At 44.6% G+C, this 19,963-nt stretch overlaps 1 protein-coding gene across 3 annotated transcripts in view; it reads left to right on the top strand.

The window, feature by feature from the left end:
* Positions 1-14,799, top strand: part of CLIC5 (chloride intracellular channel 5) — a 140,900-nt gene extending 126,101 nt beyond the window's left edge. For all 3 annotated transcript variants that reach the window (XM_081140729.1, XM_081140731.1, XM_081140730.1), the window contains 2 exons: positions 3,896-4,080; positions 10,121-14,799. In XM_081140729.1, coding sequence (XP_080996855.1) covers positions 3,896-4,080; positions 10,121-10,288 — 353 coding nt within the window. In that variant the 3' untranslated portion in view covers positions 10,289-14,799. The remainder of the gene's footprint in view (positions 1-3,895; positions 4,081-10,120) is intronic.
* The last annotated feature ends 5,164 nt before the right edge of the window (positions 14,800-19,963 follow it).

Here is a 19,963-nt window from a genome sequence, read left to right as displayed (position 1 = left end):
CTTAGCTCAAATTGCCGTTTCCAAGTCATTATTTCTCTATGACGAGAAAACAATATTGGGTCTTATGTAATATCAACCTCAATGAATCTGGAAGTGATCATGGAATGGGTGGATTTTTTTTTCCTCAAAAAAGAGAAAAATAAATTAGAGATTGTTTGCATATGGCTGAGGATATTTATGAACTACTCCCCCTTGTTTCCTCATCACATATTTTACCTAGTGCATTTGTGTGTGGTACAGAATAAATCTCCATGGGAAGGGGTGGAGAGGGGAAGAAGGCAGTTACAGGGCTGCGTATCCATCAAGTGCCTGGGACGTCAGTGGTCCTGCGCCTCGGGGTCCCCTGCCCTCAGGCTTGTTTGCTGCGGTCTGAGGGTAACCAGTCCTGCTACTCAGAAGTTTTTTGGAGAGAGGGTTTTAAATGCAAACACTGAAGGAATTAACATCCTCTTATTACTCTGGTTTCTTTTACATCCCCCTCGCTCTCACCAGAGCAGAAAGTTCAACAGCAACGGTTTCATGACCTGGGTGCAGTCAGCCGAAAGAGATAATTAAGTTCTATGGATGCCAGACTGAGCCAGGGTCAGAGCAGTGAGTTGGCAGATAGGATGGAAAAGACCTGGCAATGCATGTGTTGGCGCTGGCATTTGTTATTCGATAATATGCAGCATGTTAGCACACAGGCCCATGGTGTCTATCCCCCCTGGCTGTGCCTCTCAGCGGGGCTTGTCACTGAGAAGGATCCAAGGGAGCGTAGGATCAGGGCTGTGGCTGTGCATTAAATCAGCAGGAGAGGCAGGGCTTCAGGGCATCAGCCTTTGCCTCTCCTGCTGGGGCAGGGTTGCTCATTTCCTCCTCTGGGGACTGGGCCCCATGATTGGAGCTTCTTAGAATCCCTCATTCTCTGCCATAGCTTGGATTTCTCAGGAACAGAGTGATGAATGGTATGGGGTGAGGGATCCCGGAGAGCAGGGTGACTGTCACATTTGGTGATGCAATAACAGTAGCTGTCATGCATTGGCGTCCTACTGTGGGCCAGGCACTATAGGAGGCACTCTCCCTAGCATAACCTGAGTTAATCCTCACAATGGCTTTATGAGGGGTAGAGATTTTTAGTCACATAGTTGAGATGAGAAAACCAAAGCTCTACAGAGTTGAGAAACTCGCCCAAGGTCACATTTAGCAAGTGCCAAGATGGAAGATGTTTCCAAGACTTGTGAGATCTGAGGCCAATACAATAAGTACTAATAAAGAATTTAAAAAATCAACTTCAAGGCCTTGGAAGGGGCCCACGCAATGACAGGACCTTGAAGCTTAAGCCTTAGCAGCCTCACATTAAATCCACCCTGGGCAGGGTCAACATTAGCTCCAGGCCATATGGCCCCATCCCTGCTGCCACACCTCCTCTTCTCTCTACTATAATGACCACCAACTGAACCTTCACATTCCTGATCCAAACACACAAGGGGGAGAGATGAAGCCGACACACAAGGACATTCTCAGAACAGGCCACTTTGGTATTGCGCAGTTGTGACATAAAGCAATAATGGTGCCCATTGCCAAAGTTTACCTTTCCATCTCAAGAGGTCACTAGAGAGACAGTAAATTTAAAAAAAAAAAAATTTCTAATTTTTCAATCACAGTTGACATACAATGTTATATTAGCTTCAGGTATACATCCAATGATTAGACATTTATATACCTTACAAAGTGATCCCCCTGATAAAACTAGTATCCATCTGACACCATGCCATAGTTATTAAATATTATTGACTATACTCCCTGTGCTGTACTTTACATACCTGTTACTATTCTGTAACTATCCAGAACAATCCTCCCAAGGATCTTCCGTTGCTGTCCTAGGCCTCTTTTACCACACGTCATGATAGTTCCTAGACCAGGCAACTTGGGCACAGATTTGAGTGGCCTGCTCAGGTCTCCCAGGGGCATTTGGAATCAGAACCTGCCCTGTCTCATTTCCCAGCATATGTCTCTTCCCCTTTAGATAATCAGTTGGTCAAATTTCAACAGGCACTCTATTCGTTTTTTTTTCTCTCCATTTAAATTAAGATTTTTGTCATAATCTCCAAAACTGGAAAGGGTAGAAGGATTTGAGGAAGCAAACAAACCCAGTATAAAACACAAGTAGTTGGAGGGGGGAAGGGAGCCTAATGAGCGTTGCTGAGTACCCACCCTCCACTATTGCTCTGGAACAGTCCCATCCCAGTCTAGACAATTACTAAGGGGAATACAAGCATTTTTCCCAGCCCTGCTCACTCTGTTCTCCCCAACTGGAAACACAAAGCAGATGATGAAGTACAAGCTCAAATGCTGCAGCAGGGAGAAGAAAGCACTGAGAAACTATGTCCAGCCTCCAGTCTGTTTTTAAACATTCCAGTAAGCAGCCGATGGATTTCTCTTGGGCTGGGGTCATTTCATTGTCTCAGACAAAAGGCCTCTATGAAAAGACAAACTCAGGTTATGTGAGGAGTAGCTAACAGAAGGCACATTTGGGGAAATCTGAACAAGAGACAGTCCCCTGGGCTCTTCCTCTGGGGACAGCACCCCCTTTTTATCTGCTGGAGTTAACATCAGGACTGATTCCTATGATCTCAGGGTCACACTGTAAACCAGAGTCTGGGAAAAACAGCTGTTGGGAGGGGGGCTGATGACACAGTAGCAGGGGCCTGTGATGAAGGACAGAGCAGCCATCTCCCCAGCTGCGAGCTGCGAGCTGCGAGCCCCGTGGACAGTTGCTGCGTCCGTGCTCCAGGACTGGGGAGTCTGTGAGGTTCTGGGTGGAATGACTACCCAGTGAGAGTGAGCTCCTGGAGTTATTCTCTTGACTGTTCTGTTCGGTTACTGTGACTAAGTGGATGACTGGAGAGATCATTATTGGGGCAAGGCTGTACAGTCTTCTGCCACAGTGTCTTCCTATAAATGTTCATGCTTGGAGCTGCAGCCCTGACAGGTTTCCAGGCAGCTGTGGTTGCATGTTTCTGGTGTAGCCCATTGCCTGGGCACTGGCCCTTACCTCTGGGACAGTGCTGATTTTTAGAACATGCCTCGAGTATGTCTCCCTGACACCCACTGGCTCTTCGGGGGCAGCACCAAACAGGGCCCCTCACTTTCCCATGTCTTGTCCTCCTGGAAGCCTATTCCCTCCCTTCTCAGTTGAGTTAGCCATAGGTAACGCTCCCACAAAACCTGGTGCCTATGTGTCCTAGGACTGCTATACAGTTGCTATTTACTTGTTTAACAGGCCTTTCTTTATATAAAGTTATGTGGGTTAATTGTGGAATATTGGAATATATATATATATATACACACACACAAGAAAGAAAAATGAAAGTTGACTATTGTTGCATCTTCTGAAAAGTACTAAGTTCTGATATATATGCTAATGGTTGCATCTCTATCTATCTACCTATCATTTATCTATCTATATATATTTTTAAAATATGTTTTTACTGATTTCAGAGAGAATTAGGAGAGAGAGAGAGAAAGAGAAACACCAATGATGAGAGAGTCATTGATCGGCTGCCTCCTGCAAGCCCCCAACTGGGGATCAAGCCCGCAACCCGGGCATGTGCCCTGACAGGGAATTGAACCGAGATCTCCAGGATCATAGGTCTGATACTCAACCGCTGAGCCACGCCCTGCAGGGCATATCTGTCTATATTTTCAAAAGGATTAGCTAGTGTCTGCTGTTTGGTTAAGGCTTGCATTTTCAGACCACCTGCATTGTGCTCATGGCTGCCAGGTATTTGTATGTTTGGGGAGCTGACAATGTGATGAGGGGACAGGGTTTGGGATAAGCTACTTTACTCTGAGACTGCAGTTGTACTCAGTGGCAAGGTTGACTAAAGATGCTCCTTTTGCTGTCCCATGCCAGCCCTTGAGAGAGGCCTGACCAAGGCACTAAAGGACCTGGATGACTACCTGAGCACCCCTCTGCCGGAGGAGATCGACGCCAACACTCTCGGGAACGATGACAAGGGGTCCCGGCGCAAGTTCCTGGATGGGGATGAGCTGACCCTGGCCGACTGCAATCTGTTGCCCAAGCTCCATGTGGTCAAGGTAAGAGACCTCTACCCGCAAATGCTCGCAGATCCTCCATCTCAGACGGGAGTCACCTGTGCTGTTAAGTCAAGGACAGTGCCACCTGCTGGTCGGGAGCCTGGGCTCTAAAGTCACATGAATAGGGACCCAAAGCCAGACCTCCGCTGCGTCCTGGCTGTATAGCTCCTGAGGTTCAGCTTTCACCTGTAAAATAGGCACAGATTGCCTATTTCCAGGGTTGGTGCGAGAATAATATGCATGAAGTGCATGGCATATCGCAAAGGCTCGGTAGATAGTAGTTGCTATTGTCATATATATAGTTACGATACGCCTGTCACTCCAAAGGCCTTTTCCGTGCCTCTGCCTCATAGGTTTCCACTGGCCACACCCCCACCTCTGTATTAAACGTGTCCTCATATGCGCGTTTTCTTTGTGTGCAGACCCACCTTCTCAGTCCCTCCTGCAACCCCCTAGGGCAGGCAGGAGTCGCCTTCCTCATCTATCAGTTGAAGGGAGGGATGGAGGCTGCAAGCAGTGACATCATTGTATTACCATTTTCCTTTTTGACCATCTTTGACGGGCAGTGTAATCCTTTCCTGTACGAATCTTAGGATCTGTGAGTTGGAAAGAAGGGAATTCTGAGGTTATCCCAAACAATCTCCCATCCCAAACTGGGCCATTCTCTGTGCATCTGTGCAGCTGTGACCACACGTTTCTCATGATGAAGAGCCCTCTGCCTCACAAACCAGCCCTGCCATTTTGGACGACTCTTATTATTAAAACAGCCTTCCAGACACTTCCCTGTATCCTTTATTCTCTGAAACAACCTGGGATGAGGATGCGCTTTTCATCTCATTTGAATACAGCAGTTGTGTCGCCCAAAGTTCTCTAAACTAACACTTCTCACATCCTTTCCTACCCTTGTCAGCCTGGAGAAAAATACAATGGACTCATAGAATTAGGCTGTTCTCTGTTTGTACACATGTTTATGTCTTACTGTCTCAGACAGACAAGCTGTGCGAGGACAGGGCCTTCTCTAAGCATGCTGGTGGCCATAGGGTGGCCCTTTCAGAAACACTCATTGATTGATCATTTTATCATCTAGTTGTGTCCTTATGGTAGCCAGTTTCTTCCTACCTTGCCCTGAGAAGAATCAGACTCAGTCATTAATCAGCTGGCTCTCTGCCTGTCTTTTCCAGCCGAAGTCCTGGGCTAGATATACAGGCCTCCCTCCAGTCACAGCACACACCAGCTTGAGTTGAGGTCACGTAGCTGGTGTTCACTGGTGTTCCCTTGGGCTCGGTCTGAGCTGGAGCCCTGGAGGGAATCACGCATACCAGGGCTGATGGGCTGGGCAAATACAACCTTTCCATATGAAGACACTTTGGGTTCAGGGCCAAGCCCATGGTCAATGGTACGTCCAATGGTAGAGATGCCAAGTGTCATCTCTTTGAAGTTATTAATTAGTGCATGCCCCACTCCACCCTCCGAAACATCCTTTATTCTCTTTTCCTGAGGTACAAGTGACACCATTAGGGGTGATATGATTCCAGTTCAGGTGATGTAATGGAAAGACCCCCATTCTAGAAGTCAGGAAACCCAAATTCTGGTCTTATATCTGCTGCCAAAATTGGCAGCATGAGCTGGGGCAGGTCATTTACTCTTTTTGGAATTCATTTTTCCCATGTTTTAAAGAAGAGAGGTGGATCCTACCCCTCCTCATTTCTTTTTCTTCTCTCCCTTCCCTCCTTCCCTCTCTCATTCAGACATGTACCGACTGCCCTCTCAACACTCGCTTGTTGACTAAGGTAAACACATGGATCTCCCAGGCCCTGTGCCTCATCCTATAATTTCTTCAGTTCCTAAAAGACTGAGTTACGCCCCTGTCCTTGGATGAAGTTCAGTGAGTTGTTCACTGGGAGAGGCTGGGGATCAGAGGGAGGATGGCCTGCAAGGGACAACGGCTGGGCCTCGCCTCCTGTCTCCTTGGATTTCTGCTGATCCAGCTTATCAGATCCCAGAGACCTGGCAAACCTCTGAAGTGCAGAAAGAGCGGAGGGGAGCCAAGTCAGGCCTCCAGCTTGGCTTCCGACGCCAAAACTTAATCTGGGCTGTGGGAGCTAACTGTTTTCATATGAAAGAGCAAATTCAGAACTTGAGCTTGGAAGTTCCTGCAAACGTCAGAGCTTCCTGTGCGAATCTCACCCTCTCACTCTTATGTGTGCTGTCCTCTCTCTCTCTGTCTCTGTCTGTCTCTGTCTCTGTCTCTGTCTCTGTCTCTGTCTCTGTGTCTCTCTCTCTCTCTCTCTCTGTCTCTTTCCTGGCTCTCCTTCAGGTTCATCTCCATCCATGGAAGCCAAGTGGCTCTGGCCCAGGTGCTCACCGAGTACCTGGTTTGAACTTTCACTGTCTGGCTCCCTCCTAGGTCTCATCTCCCCAAGTGAAGCCAACACCCGAGGAAACAACCAGTTTTGTGACTAAGGCAGGTGCCAGGTTTAGGAAGGCAGGACATGGCGGGCATTCGTAGCCTCCAGTGGGACCCTCGCCTGGCGCTGTGACCTGTCTAGCTCCTGCAGCAAACAGGAAGGGAGCTATAAACACAAATATATTTTCACAAATTGCACTTCTTCTGTTATTGTATTCTTCAAAAGCTTGAGGATAAATTCCAGCATGAAAAGACTTGAGGCTGCTGTCTCCATCAGGCTGTAACCCACAACTCCTCCATGGGCTTGCTCCTTAGCAAGGAAAGCTTCTTCCAAAGGCTTGGGGGCAAACCCCAGGGACCCTTAACTTGAGGGGAGCAGAGACCAAGGAGAACTGGTGGGGGTGCTGGCCCCAGCATTCCCTCTTGGCAGTGTCCTGCTGCAGGCTCTGATCCCATCACCTTTGCTTGTTGGCCACACCTAAGCTGGACAGACATGGCTGGGGGCCTTCTCTGGTGACTACAAACCTGTCATTTTAACTGAGAGAATTTAATATAAAAAAGTAGTAAGTACTGAAGAACTAAGAAGACAAAATGTATAATGAAGTTCCACCTTTAGGAGGCAGCTACTACCCCCAGGGCAGGGGGAGCAGATGGAAGAGATTGGAATTGTGACAACTTAGAAACTTCGATGAGGGGCCTTGGGCCTCTGAGGTGGGGCACTGTGCAGCTGATACTGGGGGTCAAGTTCAGAGGACAGCCAGTGGGACTGGGACCCAACCTCTCTGAAACAGGGTCACTGTGGGGTGATGGCCTTTCTGAGCTGGTGTGATGACACCGGTCCTGTGTGTTAGCAAAACAGCAAACTGGATGCAGCTGCTGTTACAGGAGCAAAAGAGACTGACAGGAACAAGAAGCTAATAGGAAGGGGCACATGGGTCTGCCCTCCTCCACCATCGCAGGCTTTCTCTCTAGTGCCCCCTGTTGGTAGAGCTTAACAGGGCCCTGCAGGCAAAGCACAGGTGTGATTTGCAGTCTCAGCCCCAGCATCACAAAGAAGCAAATACAAGGGTAGGTTTGGAGATAAGCAACAGTAGCCAAATAACTGGCATTGGAGGGATTCTGAGTAGAGATATTCCTTTATCATTTACATAGGGCTGAGTGGCAAAGTGGAGAGAACTGTGCATTGGAAAGCAGGGACAATAATGAATATTAGTGATTACTCTGTGATATTGATTGAATTAATTTTTTTCCTGTGTCACATTGTGTAAGCCACTAAATCTCTGGTGGCTTCAGTTTGCTCATTGCTAAGGATCTTCAGTCTCGAAAGTTAAGTGATTTTATTACATTTGACACTAAATGCACTTTGATGTTAAGAAACTGAAGATGGTAAAGATGAAATATAACTTTATTTTTTTAAAAAATTTTAATTTTTTTATATATCTTTATTGATTTCAGAGAAAAGAAGGGAGAGAGAGAGAGACATCAATGATGAGACAGTTGTCATTGATCGGCTGCCTCCTGCACATCCCTGACTGGGGATTAAGCCCGCAACCTGGGCATGTGTCCTGATTAGGAATCAAACCTCGATTCCCCGGATCCTAGGTCGATGCTGACCCTCTGAGCCACCCCCAGTTGGGCTATAACTGTTTATTGAATCCCTACTTATTTAACCTCTTTACCTTACTTTTCTCATCTGCAGAGTGGGACTGTAATACACTCCCACTCTGCTTAGAGATTTAAGCAGCTTGCCAAGTGCTCACAGCAGTGCCTGGAGCAGAGCCCTAGTAAATAAATGTTTACTGTTGTGGTTACTCTCATCAAGAGCATTACTGAGGTTATTGAGGGGGACAGAAATGAAGAAGGTGTAGTTCCTGTCCTTTTTCACACCTAGAGAAGTGAGAGAGACACTAAAACAGTAACTGTGATTCAGAATAGAACAGATCTTAGTGTTGCTGTAGACAGTCAAAGCTGAAGTAGGAGAATGGAGGGAGGAAATGCATCTTCCTTGGAAATGTGATCATATCTATGAGACTGAGCCTTTCATGCAATAACATGTCACTGTTCATCACTCAGCACGCTTTCCAGGAAACCCTGCACATCACTAGCAGCAAAGTGAGGGTGAAAGCCCAGCGTGGCTGATCTGGGGTTCTCTAAGTGGGAGGATCCTGACCACTGGCCCCTCTCTAAGAAGAAAGTAAGGAAAGGAGTCAGAAGTCTGTCCAGGAGGGAGGCTACCCTTTGCTATCCCCACCCTGGCCCCTAGGGGGCGAGGGGAAGGACCAGCTAATGTATAGGCCCTTGGGCACAGTAGTTTGCACTTTGCAAGCTATTTAAATCTCTAAATAACCCTACAAGGCACAGTGTATTATATTCCCATTCTGCAGATGAGAAAAGTAAGGTTAAATAAAGCATTAGGGATTTCCAGACATTGCCAACAGAACATTAAACTAAGGGGGTGAGACACATGTGACTGCATAGGTCACACGTCTGTGAAGCCCTCCCTGGCTAGTGAGACCTCATAAAAGAGACCACCTGGCCCCTATCAATAAAGGAATGCACGCAAGTGGGTAAAATGTGGGTCTCAATGAATCATAATAGTAGGTAATGTTTCTTGAACACTGAGTCTGAGTCAGCCATCCTGCCAAGCATTTGTGTGTGTTACTCCAAGGTTGGCCTATTATTACTTCCATTTTACAGATAAGGAAATTGGGGCTCAGAGAGGTTAAGTAACTAGTCCAAGGTCACACAGCTATTCAGTAGTGGAGTCAGGATTGCAGATCCAGTGGAGTCCAGAGCCCATGCTTTTAACTACTATGCTACTGTTTCTCTCAGCACAAGCACCTCTCTCCTCAAATGCCCAAGTCCTCAGCCCCCAGGGTGGTGAACTAGGGAGAGAACAGACATCGCTCTTTGTTCACTCCCACATTGTACCCTGAAACTAGATGTGCATTCCAGCATCTAACTTTCTGTTTATGTTTTATCCCCTCCTATAAGTAAAGATGCTTATGTAAAACAAAAATGGATAAGAGAACATAGAAAAAAATTGACTAGAATTCAGTCAGTGAGACATAACCACTGGTAATACACTGGCACATATACTTCTAGTGGTCATACATATTTCTCCAAGAATGTTATACTTAACCTCAATCTTAACGATCTACCTTGAAGAGTTTCCCAGATCACTGGAATTCCCTGGGCAGCATCATTTAATGGCTTTCCAGGATGCCATTGTCTTTATTTATAATAATGTATTTACCCAATCATATGTTGCTGGACATTTGTGCTGTGTACCATTTTTTTTTGCCATTCCAAATAGTCCTGTGATCACATATGTGTATCTAAATCTTTGTGTACATCCAAGATTATTTCCTAAGGAAAAAATCCCTAGAACTGGAATCACCAGGTCAAAGGGTAGATTATATTAGCTTAAGAAATATAAAATAAAATACTATAAAATGAAATAAATGAAAGCAAAATCAGAAGGCAGCCCTCTCCCCTTGCACTACACTTGCATTTCTGCTGTGACGCATGGGGGCTTTTGCTGTGTGCACATCCTGGGTCCCACCACTAACACCTCCTCAATGATTTGTTTTCTCCCCTCACACCATCTCTGTCCTGCTGTCTCTGTTGTAGATTGTGGCCAAGAAATACCGCAACTACGACTTCCCGGCTGAGATGACAGGCCTGTGGCGGTACCTCAAGAACGCCTACGCCAGGGACGAATTCACCAACACCTGTGCCGCTGACTCAGAGATAGAGCTGGCCTACGCCGACGTGGCCAAGCGCCTCAGCCGCTCCTGAGCCCGCCACCGCTGCCCAGCTCGGCCTCTCCCAAAGGACTCCAGCCCCACAGACCCCCCTCCACATCGCCTCCGGACACGCCTTTTTCGGGCAGGCCACACCTTGCTGGCATCATGGGACTGCAGTCTGACGTCTTTCGTGAAGGCCAGCGCCAACCCCCGTCTGACCACACAGGACCCCGCGAGCAGTAGTGCTGGGAAGGGTCACGCTCTCAGCCTTCGGGCCGGCCTGGGCTCGGTGTGTTTGGGGTCAGTGATGGAGAACGCTGGCCCTTTCTGCCAATATCAAAATATCTCCTCCGATGCATTAGAAACCTACAACACCGTGTCCTGTCTTACCCTCCGCTTCTTCAGTAACTCCAAGGCCAAGGACAAATGCCATCCTAGTTCTTATTAGAAAGAGACCCCCTGCTCTTAGGAGAGACAGAGAGAGTGAACGGAGAGGGACCGAGCAGGCTGTGGATTTGGGCATCTGGCAGACACACCTTGAGTCATTCACTACTTTCTGACACTCCTGTCACAGTGGGCACGGACAGCCAGATTGGAAAAGCACTCCAGACCCGGTCTCAGTTCGCTGCAGTGCAGTGACTGCCGCAATGCTGTCACGTGCCCGGCTGACACCGACTCTGTCTTCATGCTGTCCAGGCCTCGCCAGAAAAGGGAATTGGCATGCGATTCCAAACTGGGGGGACTGGGACCGGGACCGGGAGGGGAGGGGAGCAGTGTTGATGCCAAAAGGCCCACAGGGGTCTACCAGCCATGGGGTTTGCTTGCTTAGGGGTAGTTGCTTTGTTGCGGGTCACGTGCCTGGGTTTGATATGTTTGTCTAAGAGTGAATTTTGGTCTTAGGAGAAAACCGACGAGAGTGAGAGGTAGAGGGATGGGTGAAGATAAAAAAAGTCCTTTATGATGCTCAGTATTCCCCAGAAATTTTTAAGACAGGTCTTCTGTCTCCTAATCTAACTAAGTCTTGAACTGGTGATGTCCTGCAACTACCAACCTTCTAGCAAAAACCCAAGAATCGGCCAAAAATGACTTTGCAGTCTCTTCAGGTTGCTCCTGGATGCAGAGCCGCTGCCTGGGTGCTCTCAGGCAGCCGCTCTGGGCCGGTCCAACTGCAGCCTCCCCTGGGCGGGAGTCACATTGAGGAGGTGGCACCATCGTGGAACCTTAGGAAGAAAGTCCTTGAGCCTTTCTGACTGGGAAACCATGTGGTTTGAACTTGAAAAAAAAAACCCCATCTGGGTTAATGTTCCTACCTTCTGATTGAACTACCAGATGAAAAAAAAAGGAAACTTTTTTAAAAATAATATTGCTTTCCTTAGTCGTTCTTGAGTTTCACCTCCTTAAAATCTTACCCTATTTGAGCATGGGGACCAGCACCGAGGGAACTAAGAGAAACGCTCTGGCTCTGGGAGGAAATCCACCTGCCACAGACTCTCACCTTCAACAAGCCTCCCTTCTCTGTGGCCTGTCAGTGGAGAGTGAGGTCCCCAAAGGCCAGAAAGCCCCAGCACTTGGCTCGTTGCTCAGGGAGGGTGGCCCAGCATGGGTCCTTTCCACAGAAACATCAACACGTTCTAACCCAAGCAATCCCGGGACCTACCTGCCTCCAGGGATGTCTGAAGAAAAAGGCCACCGGACCCTGTTGATCAGAGCAGAGGGGAGGAGGCAGGGGACCTCCTTCAGCCCACTAAGGAAGAGGAAATTTCTCAGTAGGACATTTTATAAGCCTGAGAGTTTTGAAAGAGCAGAATGAGTTGATTCATTTCCACCTCTTAAAGGATCCTTTCCACAGCTCCCTGGAAACTTGTCCCCCCCCTCTCCCCCGGGAGGTGTTTAAAAAGGAGAAATGATGGGGAAATAAAGCCCCACACTGGCCTCCTGGGGGATGAAAGCTTGAATGATCCCAGAAGGCCTTTTAATTAGTGTGAAATTCTGTTGTCCTGGGAAATCCTTCCCTGACCTTCCCAGCTCAGGCGCCATGACCTAAGAGGCAGCCTGCTCTCCCGAGACCCACAGTGCGCTGTCCTTGAGGCACATTTGGGCAACAGAGGAAACAAGGGGCCCAGTGGACCAGCTGCCCCGGAGGAGTTGGCAGACACTAACAACCCGGATTTAATATTCAGAGTTCCAACAACTGGCGAGTCTTTAAAAGCAGTTTTTAAAAACAAACAAGCTAAACCAAATCAATATTGTTTCTAGATGTTCCTTCTGTGGTTGACTTAATTTTACATAAATAACAACATTAATAGGCACTTGAGGGGGGCAGTTATATGATTAATTATGACCATTTAAAATAGGGGAAGGAGTTAGAGATGGAAGGATACTTAATTCAGGAATATCTTTTTATTTCAACATTAGATTATTATATAATGCAACTATTGACTTAGAGATTTAAGGTCTTATGACCAGATTTATCAGAGTATTTTAAAATAATAATAATATTACCTTCTGATTATTTTTTTTCTGAAGAGATTTTTCTTCACATTCTTCAGCCTCCTGGGGCTTTGGCCATAACCTTGTCATATACACAGCAAATCATCTCCCAGCAACAGTGCGGTAGGTTCTTAGGTGTCCCCAGAACTAACTCAGGGAGTCTTGAAGGTTTGCAGTTTGACCCCACACTCCAGAGTTTTAAGACAGGAGGGAACCCTTGTCATGGGTCTTGAACGAACATTGATCCCTTGGAAAGATTTCAGTGGCCCAGAAAGGGGATTAATTTGGCTTGAGATCCTATTTTACTTTTTATTTATTTTGCTCCTGGACTTTCATGTCACTGTTATTTTGTTTTTTTTGTGCGAGGCAGAGGCAGAAACAGAAGTCAAACTCCGAATGACTGTGTTGAATTTACCCATCTACTCAGCACTGTCTACCTCTCAGTTTGGCCAGAGTGAAGATATTGGATAAGGTTTTAATAACTATAAAAGAGGAGCTGGATAAGTAAAATCTTGATTGATATGGAGCATAGTTCCTTCTGTCATTTGCCATCACCTCTTGATAAAGGAAGTCAAATAAATGCCCGACAATTCGGAATCGCAGGCAGGAATATGAGGATCTTGTGTGAAACGAGGGATAATAGCTACCCCGCACAAAGCTAATGCGCTGAAAAGTGAAAAGCACTCCATCGGTTTCTTTGGCCGCAGGATCCCAGACTAGGTTCAGCTCCCCAGGGAACGGTGCTGTCCTGCATGTTCACTTCTGCTGGTGGGGCCAGTGAGGATCTTGAATTCTCAGCAGGAAAAAACACCATGTTTTCTAGCATTTGTCAAATGAAGTGACAGCACCTTTTCACCACACCTGGGCCCACTGGCCACTTTGCCAACAGGCGATACAAAGCATTGTAGAGTTGTCACAAAAGGAATGGATCACACCTGGAACGGACCCTGAAGATCTGAGAGTCCCAGGAATTGGCAAGATCTGGAAAAATAAAATGAAAAGAGGCGGAGCCAGGAAGATGCGGGTCTACCCAGGAAGAGTTTTTCATCCTGAGAAACGAGTGGGACTCTGTAACTAAAATGAAATTGGCCCAGAGGCAGCAGATAGTCGGGAGGGGTTTGTGTGTCTCAGCTCGATTCCCAGGGGCCTGGAGCCATTGCAGTAGCCGAGTGGATCAAGATGATGGCGTCTCCCTCCTTGGAAAGGTGAAGCATTAACTTATAGTTAAAATTAAGTCCACGATTCCCAAGGGATCACTTCCTTATTTTTGTATATGAAATTAAAAAGAATGTTAAGCATTAGAGAATTAAGCATGTTAAGCATTAGAATGTTAAGCACATCACTGGCCTTGGGCCCTTTCTGCACACAAGACCTATTGTCTTCTGTTCATTGCTCTTCAACATTGAAACCAAACAACATGTGCCCCCTCATGAATGCATATTCCTCTCCCTTTGTCAATATTCTCCTCCCAGCTTAGTTTCAGGACAGTTTTATTTCATAATTAGGTATGATTCAAGTGTGCATAATTTTATTTAATATTACTTAAGGAAATATATCCAATTCCTCCCTCCCCAACCAAACATAAAATAAAAGATGGCCTTATTAGAGGGTTTGGGCTAATCTGTGTGTCTACAAAAGCAATCTGTTTTATGGCAAAACATAGTTTTAAGGATCCAGTTATCTAACGTTTATTTTGTGTAGCTAGAGATTTCACAATATTGACTATGCCTATATTTAAAACATAAGATATCCAGCCAATGTTTGAATTTGTCTTACTTTGCTGACCACCTGATTGTCCCATTTTATAAGCTGAAGAGTTAACTAATTTAGCAAAAGATGCCTAGATTTTAGGAAAGAACAAACATCTCATTTTATAAAGACACTTGATTTTCTCAAGACCTTTAACTGTGGTGATAAAATAACAGAACTTTCTTTCCAGCTTTAATGAATGTAAAATGCCTTCTAATGAAGATATTGCTGAGTGTTTTCCTCATCTGAACCAGTTATAAATTTGTTTCTCAGCCTCGATTGGTATTGATTGATTCAAATAAAGTTGGTTTATTTTCAAATACTACCAAAAGAATCATCAGACTTCTCATTTGAGGTGGGGATTTCCTGTGCTATTTCCAATGACAAGTATGAAATACTTTTTTTTTCTTTCTAATAAGGGTTTTTTTATTTTCCATTATAAAAGAAAATACAAACTTCTGGTTATAAAATAAATGTTTAAAAATATATATGTTCGTTCTCCTTAAACATTAAACTTTTATTTTAAAAAAGATGGGAGAAGAAAAGAAACTGCACAAAGCTTGGGACCGAGCCATCCAAAAACTGATCTTCATTTTAGCAAGGCTAAGAGTCTATCATAGTACATGGCTAAGTAAAAAAAAAAAAAAAAAAATCTGATGTTCCTTCATATTTCTCATTTCAGTTTCCTGACTGTATTGTAGGACCTTGGGGTAGGCCAACAGAGACAGTCCAGGGGCGATGTAAGAAACACCTTGAAATGCTGGCCTACCTGCACCAAAGCTTGGCCCTCAGTGGCCAAGCCCTCTCAGCATTCTTGGCCTGAAATTCCCAACCTACACACCACACCACTGACTCTGGAATAAGGTCCCCAGAGTCCCCAGTAAGTTTTACCTTGTGGGAAAAGGCATTTGGAGAGAGAGGTAGGAAGCTCAGGATGGAAAACGAAGAGATCAGAATTCTAATCGTAGGTTCATCATTAAGTTACTATGTGACCTTGAATGAGGCCCCTTCTGAGCCTCCGTTTCCCCAAGGCAGCTATTGAGGTCCCTTGCCTATGAGATGATGAGATTCCTGGTGAAAAGTAGTTATTGTTAATAAAGGGTTATTTCGAATGAAATGACATTTCGCCCAATTGGAATTTCAATCTACTGGAAGGTCTCACTCTGGGCTTCTTTCATGGAAAGGAGATGATCACCAGAAAATACATGAATATTAAGAATTTGGGATTTTTTTCTTTTAAAGTAAATTTCAGGCTATCTTGGAGTCAATTCATACCCATTCCAGTCCCTTATCTTTCTAGTCTATACCCATGAAATCTACAACTATATGCAATGGAAATGACACTGGGGCCCTGCAGTTAGGTTCATTAAGTTGCAATTATTTAAGTAGAAAGTAAAGCGACTCAAATTTTGGGAAGATTTTTAATGAAAAGTATGGAATTATTTTTAAAGTTTGAGATTAACCCTTTACAACTAGAACATCTCAATGCCCCAAACCTTCTTATCTCTGAGTTTATGTAGGACTTGGTGTCTAAAATGGACAAGTTACATAATGCAGGTGTGGTGACAGAGACCAGCTTGGAATCAAGTACTATTCTCCTATGGAGCAGAGCTTGGGTGCAAGTCATTTTGTATCTATCTGGAATTGTTCCTGTGTATTAGTCACTTCCCACCACCCTCTCCCCAATTAAAAACTAAGCTGCTTGAAGGGATGGAGTGTAGGTTATCCAGTGTTGTACCAGATCTCACCTTGTCTAGCACTCAGCAAATATTAGGTGCTTAAAAACATTTGTTATCAGCCGGCTGGAGAGGTCAGGAGACAGCATTCTAGATTTCTGGGTTCACCTCAGATCTCACTCTCATTTCCCTGAAGTCTCTGACACCCACTGCACCTTGTTTCTGAAAATGGAGTGATAACAGAGAGCCAAGGAGAAAAGCGGGTATTTGCGTTAGTTAAATATGTTTCTAATATACTTCTGAAGAATGGACCTTTCTAAAACAGTCCATACAGCATGTATCCGTCTGTCTGAAAAGATGAAAAAGCTGCCCAGTGCTTATTGGATCACATGGTTGTGATTATGTGATGATTTAGCCAGTTTCCCAAGTTGCCCACAAAATTCTGCCTAGATTAGGTGTTGTATTTAAAAATGGATTAGAAACTTTGAGATGAGGGTGACTCTAGTCTTAGAATTACCTGGCTAAATACGGGTTAAACAAATTTATCTTTTTTTATGAATATATGTTCTTTAGAGAGAATTGAGAAAATACAGAGAAGCAAAAAAAAGAAGAAATTAAAGAATATTTGTAATCCTTACATCCAAAGATAATCACTATTAATTTGTAAATAATTAGATTCCCAGGCTTTTCCTAGTGAGATAGAAATATAACTATGAACTTTTTAATAAAAAGGGCTGTTATTGAGAACTGAAACCAATGTACTTCCTGCCTCTATGATAAACAACTATGGGTAAATCATATTTTCTTGTTTCTGTGCCAAAAGATACTGGGACCAGATAAAAATAATTTACTACTTATTCCAGAAAATCCTTGCTTACTTATGAAGACCAACAGCTTGCTCAACAATATTTGCTTCAAGACCTTACCTTATGGTGCCCACCAATCCAAAGCTACTATGTCAAAAATTGCCCAACCCCAACCAGTCCCTACATGGTAAACCCACCTTGTAATCACTCACCTCTGGCCTCAGAACCCTATAAATATCCTCCCTCAGTTTTGCTCTTCAGAAAGACTTTCTCAAGAAGGTATTCTTTATTGAAATAAATTTGATAAACTTGGGTTTTCCCAATCAACAAGTTTTTCTAGTGTGTGTTTTTTTTGTAATTGTCAGCTAACACTCTACATCCTGTTTTTAATGTTTTTCACCCATATATCAAGAACACGTTTCCTTGCCCCTTTTCATCTGTAACATCATTTTTATGTACCATAATCCATTTAACCAGTTCCCTCTTATTTGGTCTTTAGGATACTTCTAATTTTTTACTCTTATAACAATGCTATAATGAAATTCTAATAAGCTAGGTTCTCCGTTATCTCTGTTTCCCTCCAGAATAGATTTCTGGAGGTGAACTTGCTAAATCAGAAGGCATACATATTTTAAAGCACCTGATATATATTGCTAAATGTGCTTCCAGATGATTCTTATATATACTTTCTCTTGCCAGAAAAGTATGTATATTAGGGTATTAGGAACATTTATGGGAAGCTTATTTTCTTAAATCACTGCCAGTATTGGGTTTTATCATTTTTTCCAATTCTTCTTAGTTTGGTAAGTGAAATATGCCTGATGGCTATCTATTTGTGTGCTTGTGGAGGATCTCTCCTCGGTGCACAATTCCACTTTCTTTAGCGTCTTCAGGCTTTGTCTCTTGGAGGCCAGTGTGCTAGCTTCCTCCCCTGCAGCTCAGCTACCACCTGTCTCCGAGGCTGCGGCATCATGGAAGGAGTTGATAATAAACTGCTTCTTGCCGCAGTTGTTCCCCTTTGGGCTTCTTGGTATATTTCTAAGTAGAAGAAAAAAAAAAGTAGGATATTTTCTTTAAATAAAGCACGAGAAAATTTAAAAAGACAAAAGTCTTTACTTTAGGCCACATGAGAATTGCCATCTTAGATCAAACCCAAAGTATATCCTGCCAGTAGAGTCTCCAGGGTATTAGGAACATATTATGGTAAGCTATGCATGTGTGTTGGGGGTTGGTAGGGGTGCTTTCTGACTTATAATTTTGGAAACATTAGTTTTGGACTTAGGAAAGCTATTTTCTAACAGCAATTTCTACCAGAAACTCTCACAATAGGTTGAGCATTTGGCCTTTAGAATAAGGTCAGCCCTGTCCTCAGGGAAGACGAGTGTGCAGAAAGTGAAGAAAGAAAAATGGCAAGTCATCAGGCCCTACGCTGGGATTTGTGGAAGCATGTAGGAAAGGGAAGCAAGGGAACCTGGAATGCTAAGTCTGTATTCCTACGGTAATGAGCTCCCAATTACTGTGGCCTCTAAAGTAAGACCCAAGAGACGGACAAATTCTCCACCTTAAATGCTAGTTTAAATGGTGGGGAAAGGAGACTCCTATTCACCTGGAACCAGAGGGCTTTTGGGAAATGGTGTCCCTTCCACATCTTCATGCATCTCATGACCCCTTGAGTACTTTTTCTTATTGCCGTGTTCATGATTCTCCGAGAGGTTCTCAAAAATCAAACCAGGATGGCACTACCTGGCCCTAATTCATACAGATGCCATATAACCCGAAAACAAAAGCTAGGACGAAGGTGGTGAATGCGAAAGAGCATGAGACTCTAACTGATCTGCTGCATAGTGCAGACCACAACAGGTCCAAGTTCAACATCCAAGGGAGACACGGAGCCCAGGAGCTATCATGCGGTTATTTAATTCTAGAAAAGGGAACTATATGAGGGTGTTGAGGGGAGTAATGAAAGGAGCAGTTAAAATGTGAATTGCCCACTAGAGACTATTTTAAAATACTGTTTTGGAGTACCTTGCAAGGAACTCCAAAGTCAATAATAAAAGACCCTATAAATGCATCAAGGCAGAAAGCCAAGTAGATAATCAGTGAGATTGCTCGACCCAGAACTGCCCTGGGAGATGCAATGGAGAGAATGTGAAGAGGCAGCTCTTTTCCTTTGCAACTCTGTAAAAATGAAGGTAATGCGGACATTCTCACTTCCTCTCTTGAAAATCATGGGCATAAATAGGCTTAATGAACTGAGGGCAGCAGATGCCAACAAGAGGTATCCTGAGGGGAAAGCCACTAGATAAAATTCCTGGTTAAAAGATGGGAATAAGCACCCCTAGCAGGGGCTGTAACATGCTCCCTACAGGCAAGAACACAGTCCCAGCTGCACTCACAGAATCTTGATTCTCTGAGATATCAGCCCAAGGTTACTGTGCCCAAAAAGACCAGCCAAGTGCTGGGCTTCCTCTGGAAAGGCCTTGGGGTGACACAGAAAGCTCTGCTCTTCCTGGTGTAAAACCAGCATGTGGCCGTGCCTGTCTGAAGTTCTGATGGCCATATGCCAAAGACAATCAATGGTGGTGATGGGCACCATGGTGAATGCCTATCCTTGTATCCTCTCATGCCAAGTAGAATGTATTTACATTATCTCAAGTTCTTTTCTTAATTTTTAAAAACTTTCAATTACAGATGATATTCAATATTATATTAAAGGTGTAGGGCTTAAGAAGTACAAACCGGCATTATCTAATTCTTACAGCACTCCCATCATGCATACTATTTTTCATTCACAGAATGGGACTCTGAGGCCCACAGCAGTTAAGCAAATAGCTCATGTTCACAAGCCAGTAGGAGTTAGGATTTCAACCCAAAAGACTGACATCAAGTCTTAAAGGCGAGGAAGAGAGACTAGAACAAAAAAATAGTTTTCTTTAATGAAAGGCAGAGCTGTACTATGATCAAACCCAAAGTAATGAAAAGCATCGTGAGTTGCTCACTAGGTAG

This window comes from Miniopterus schreibersii (genome assembly GCF_964146895.1).
Source record: "Miniopterus schreibersii genome assembly, chromosome: 6".
Lineage (NCBI taxonomy): Eukaryota > Metazoa > Chordata > Mammalia > Chiroptera > Miniopteridae > Miniopterus > Miniopterus schreibersii.
Note: the sequence above shows the minus strand (reverse complement) of the source record. Positions and strands in the feature narration are given on the sequence as shown.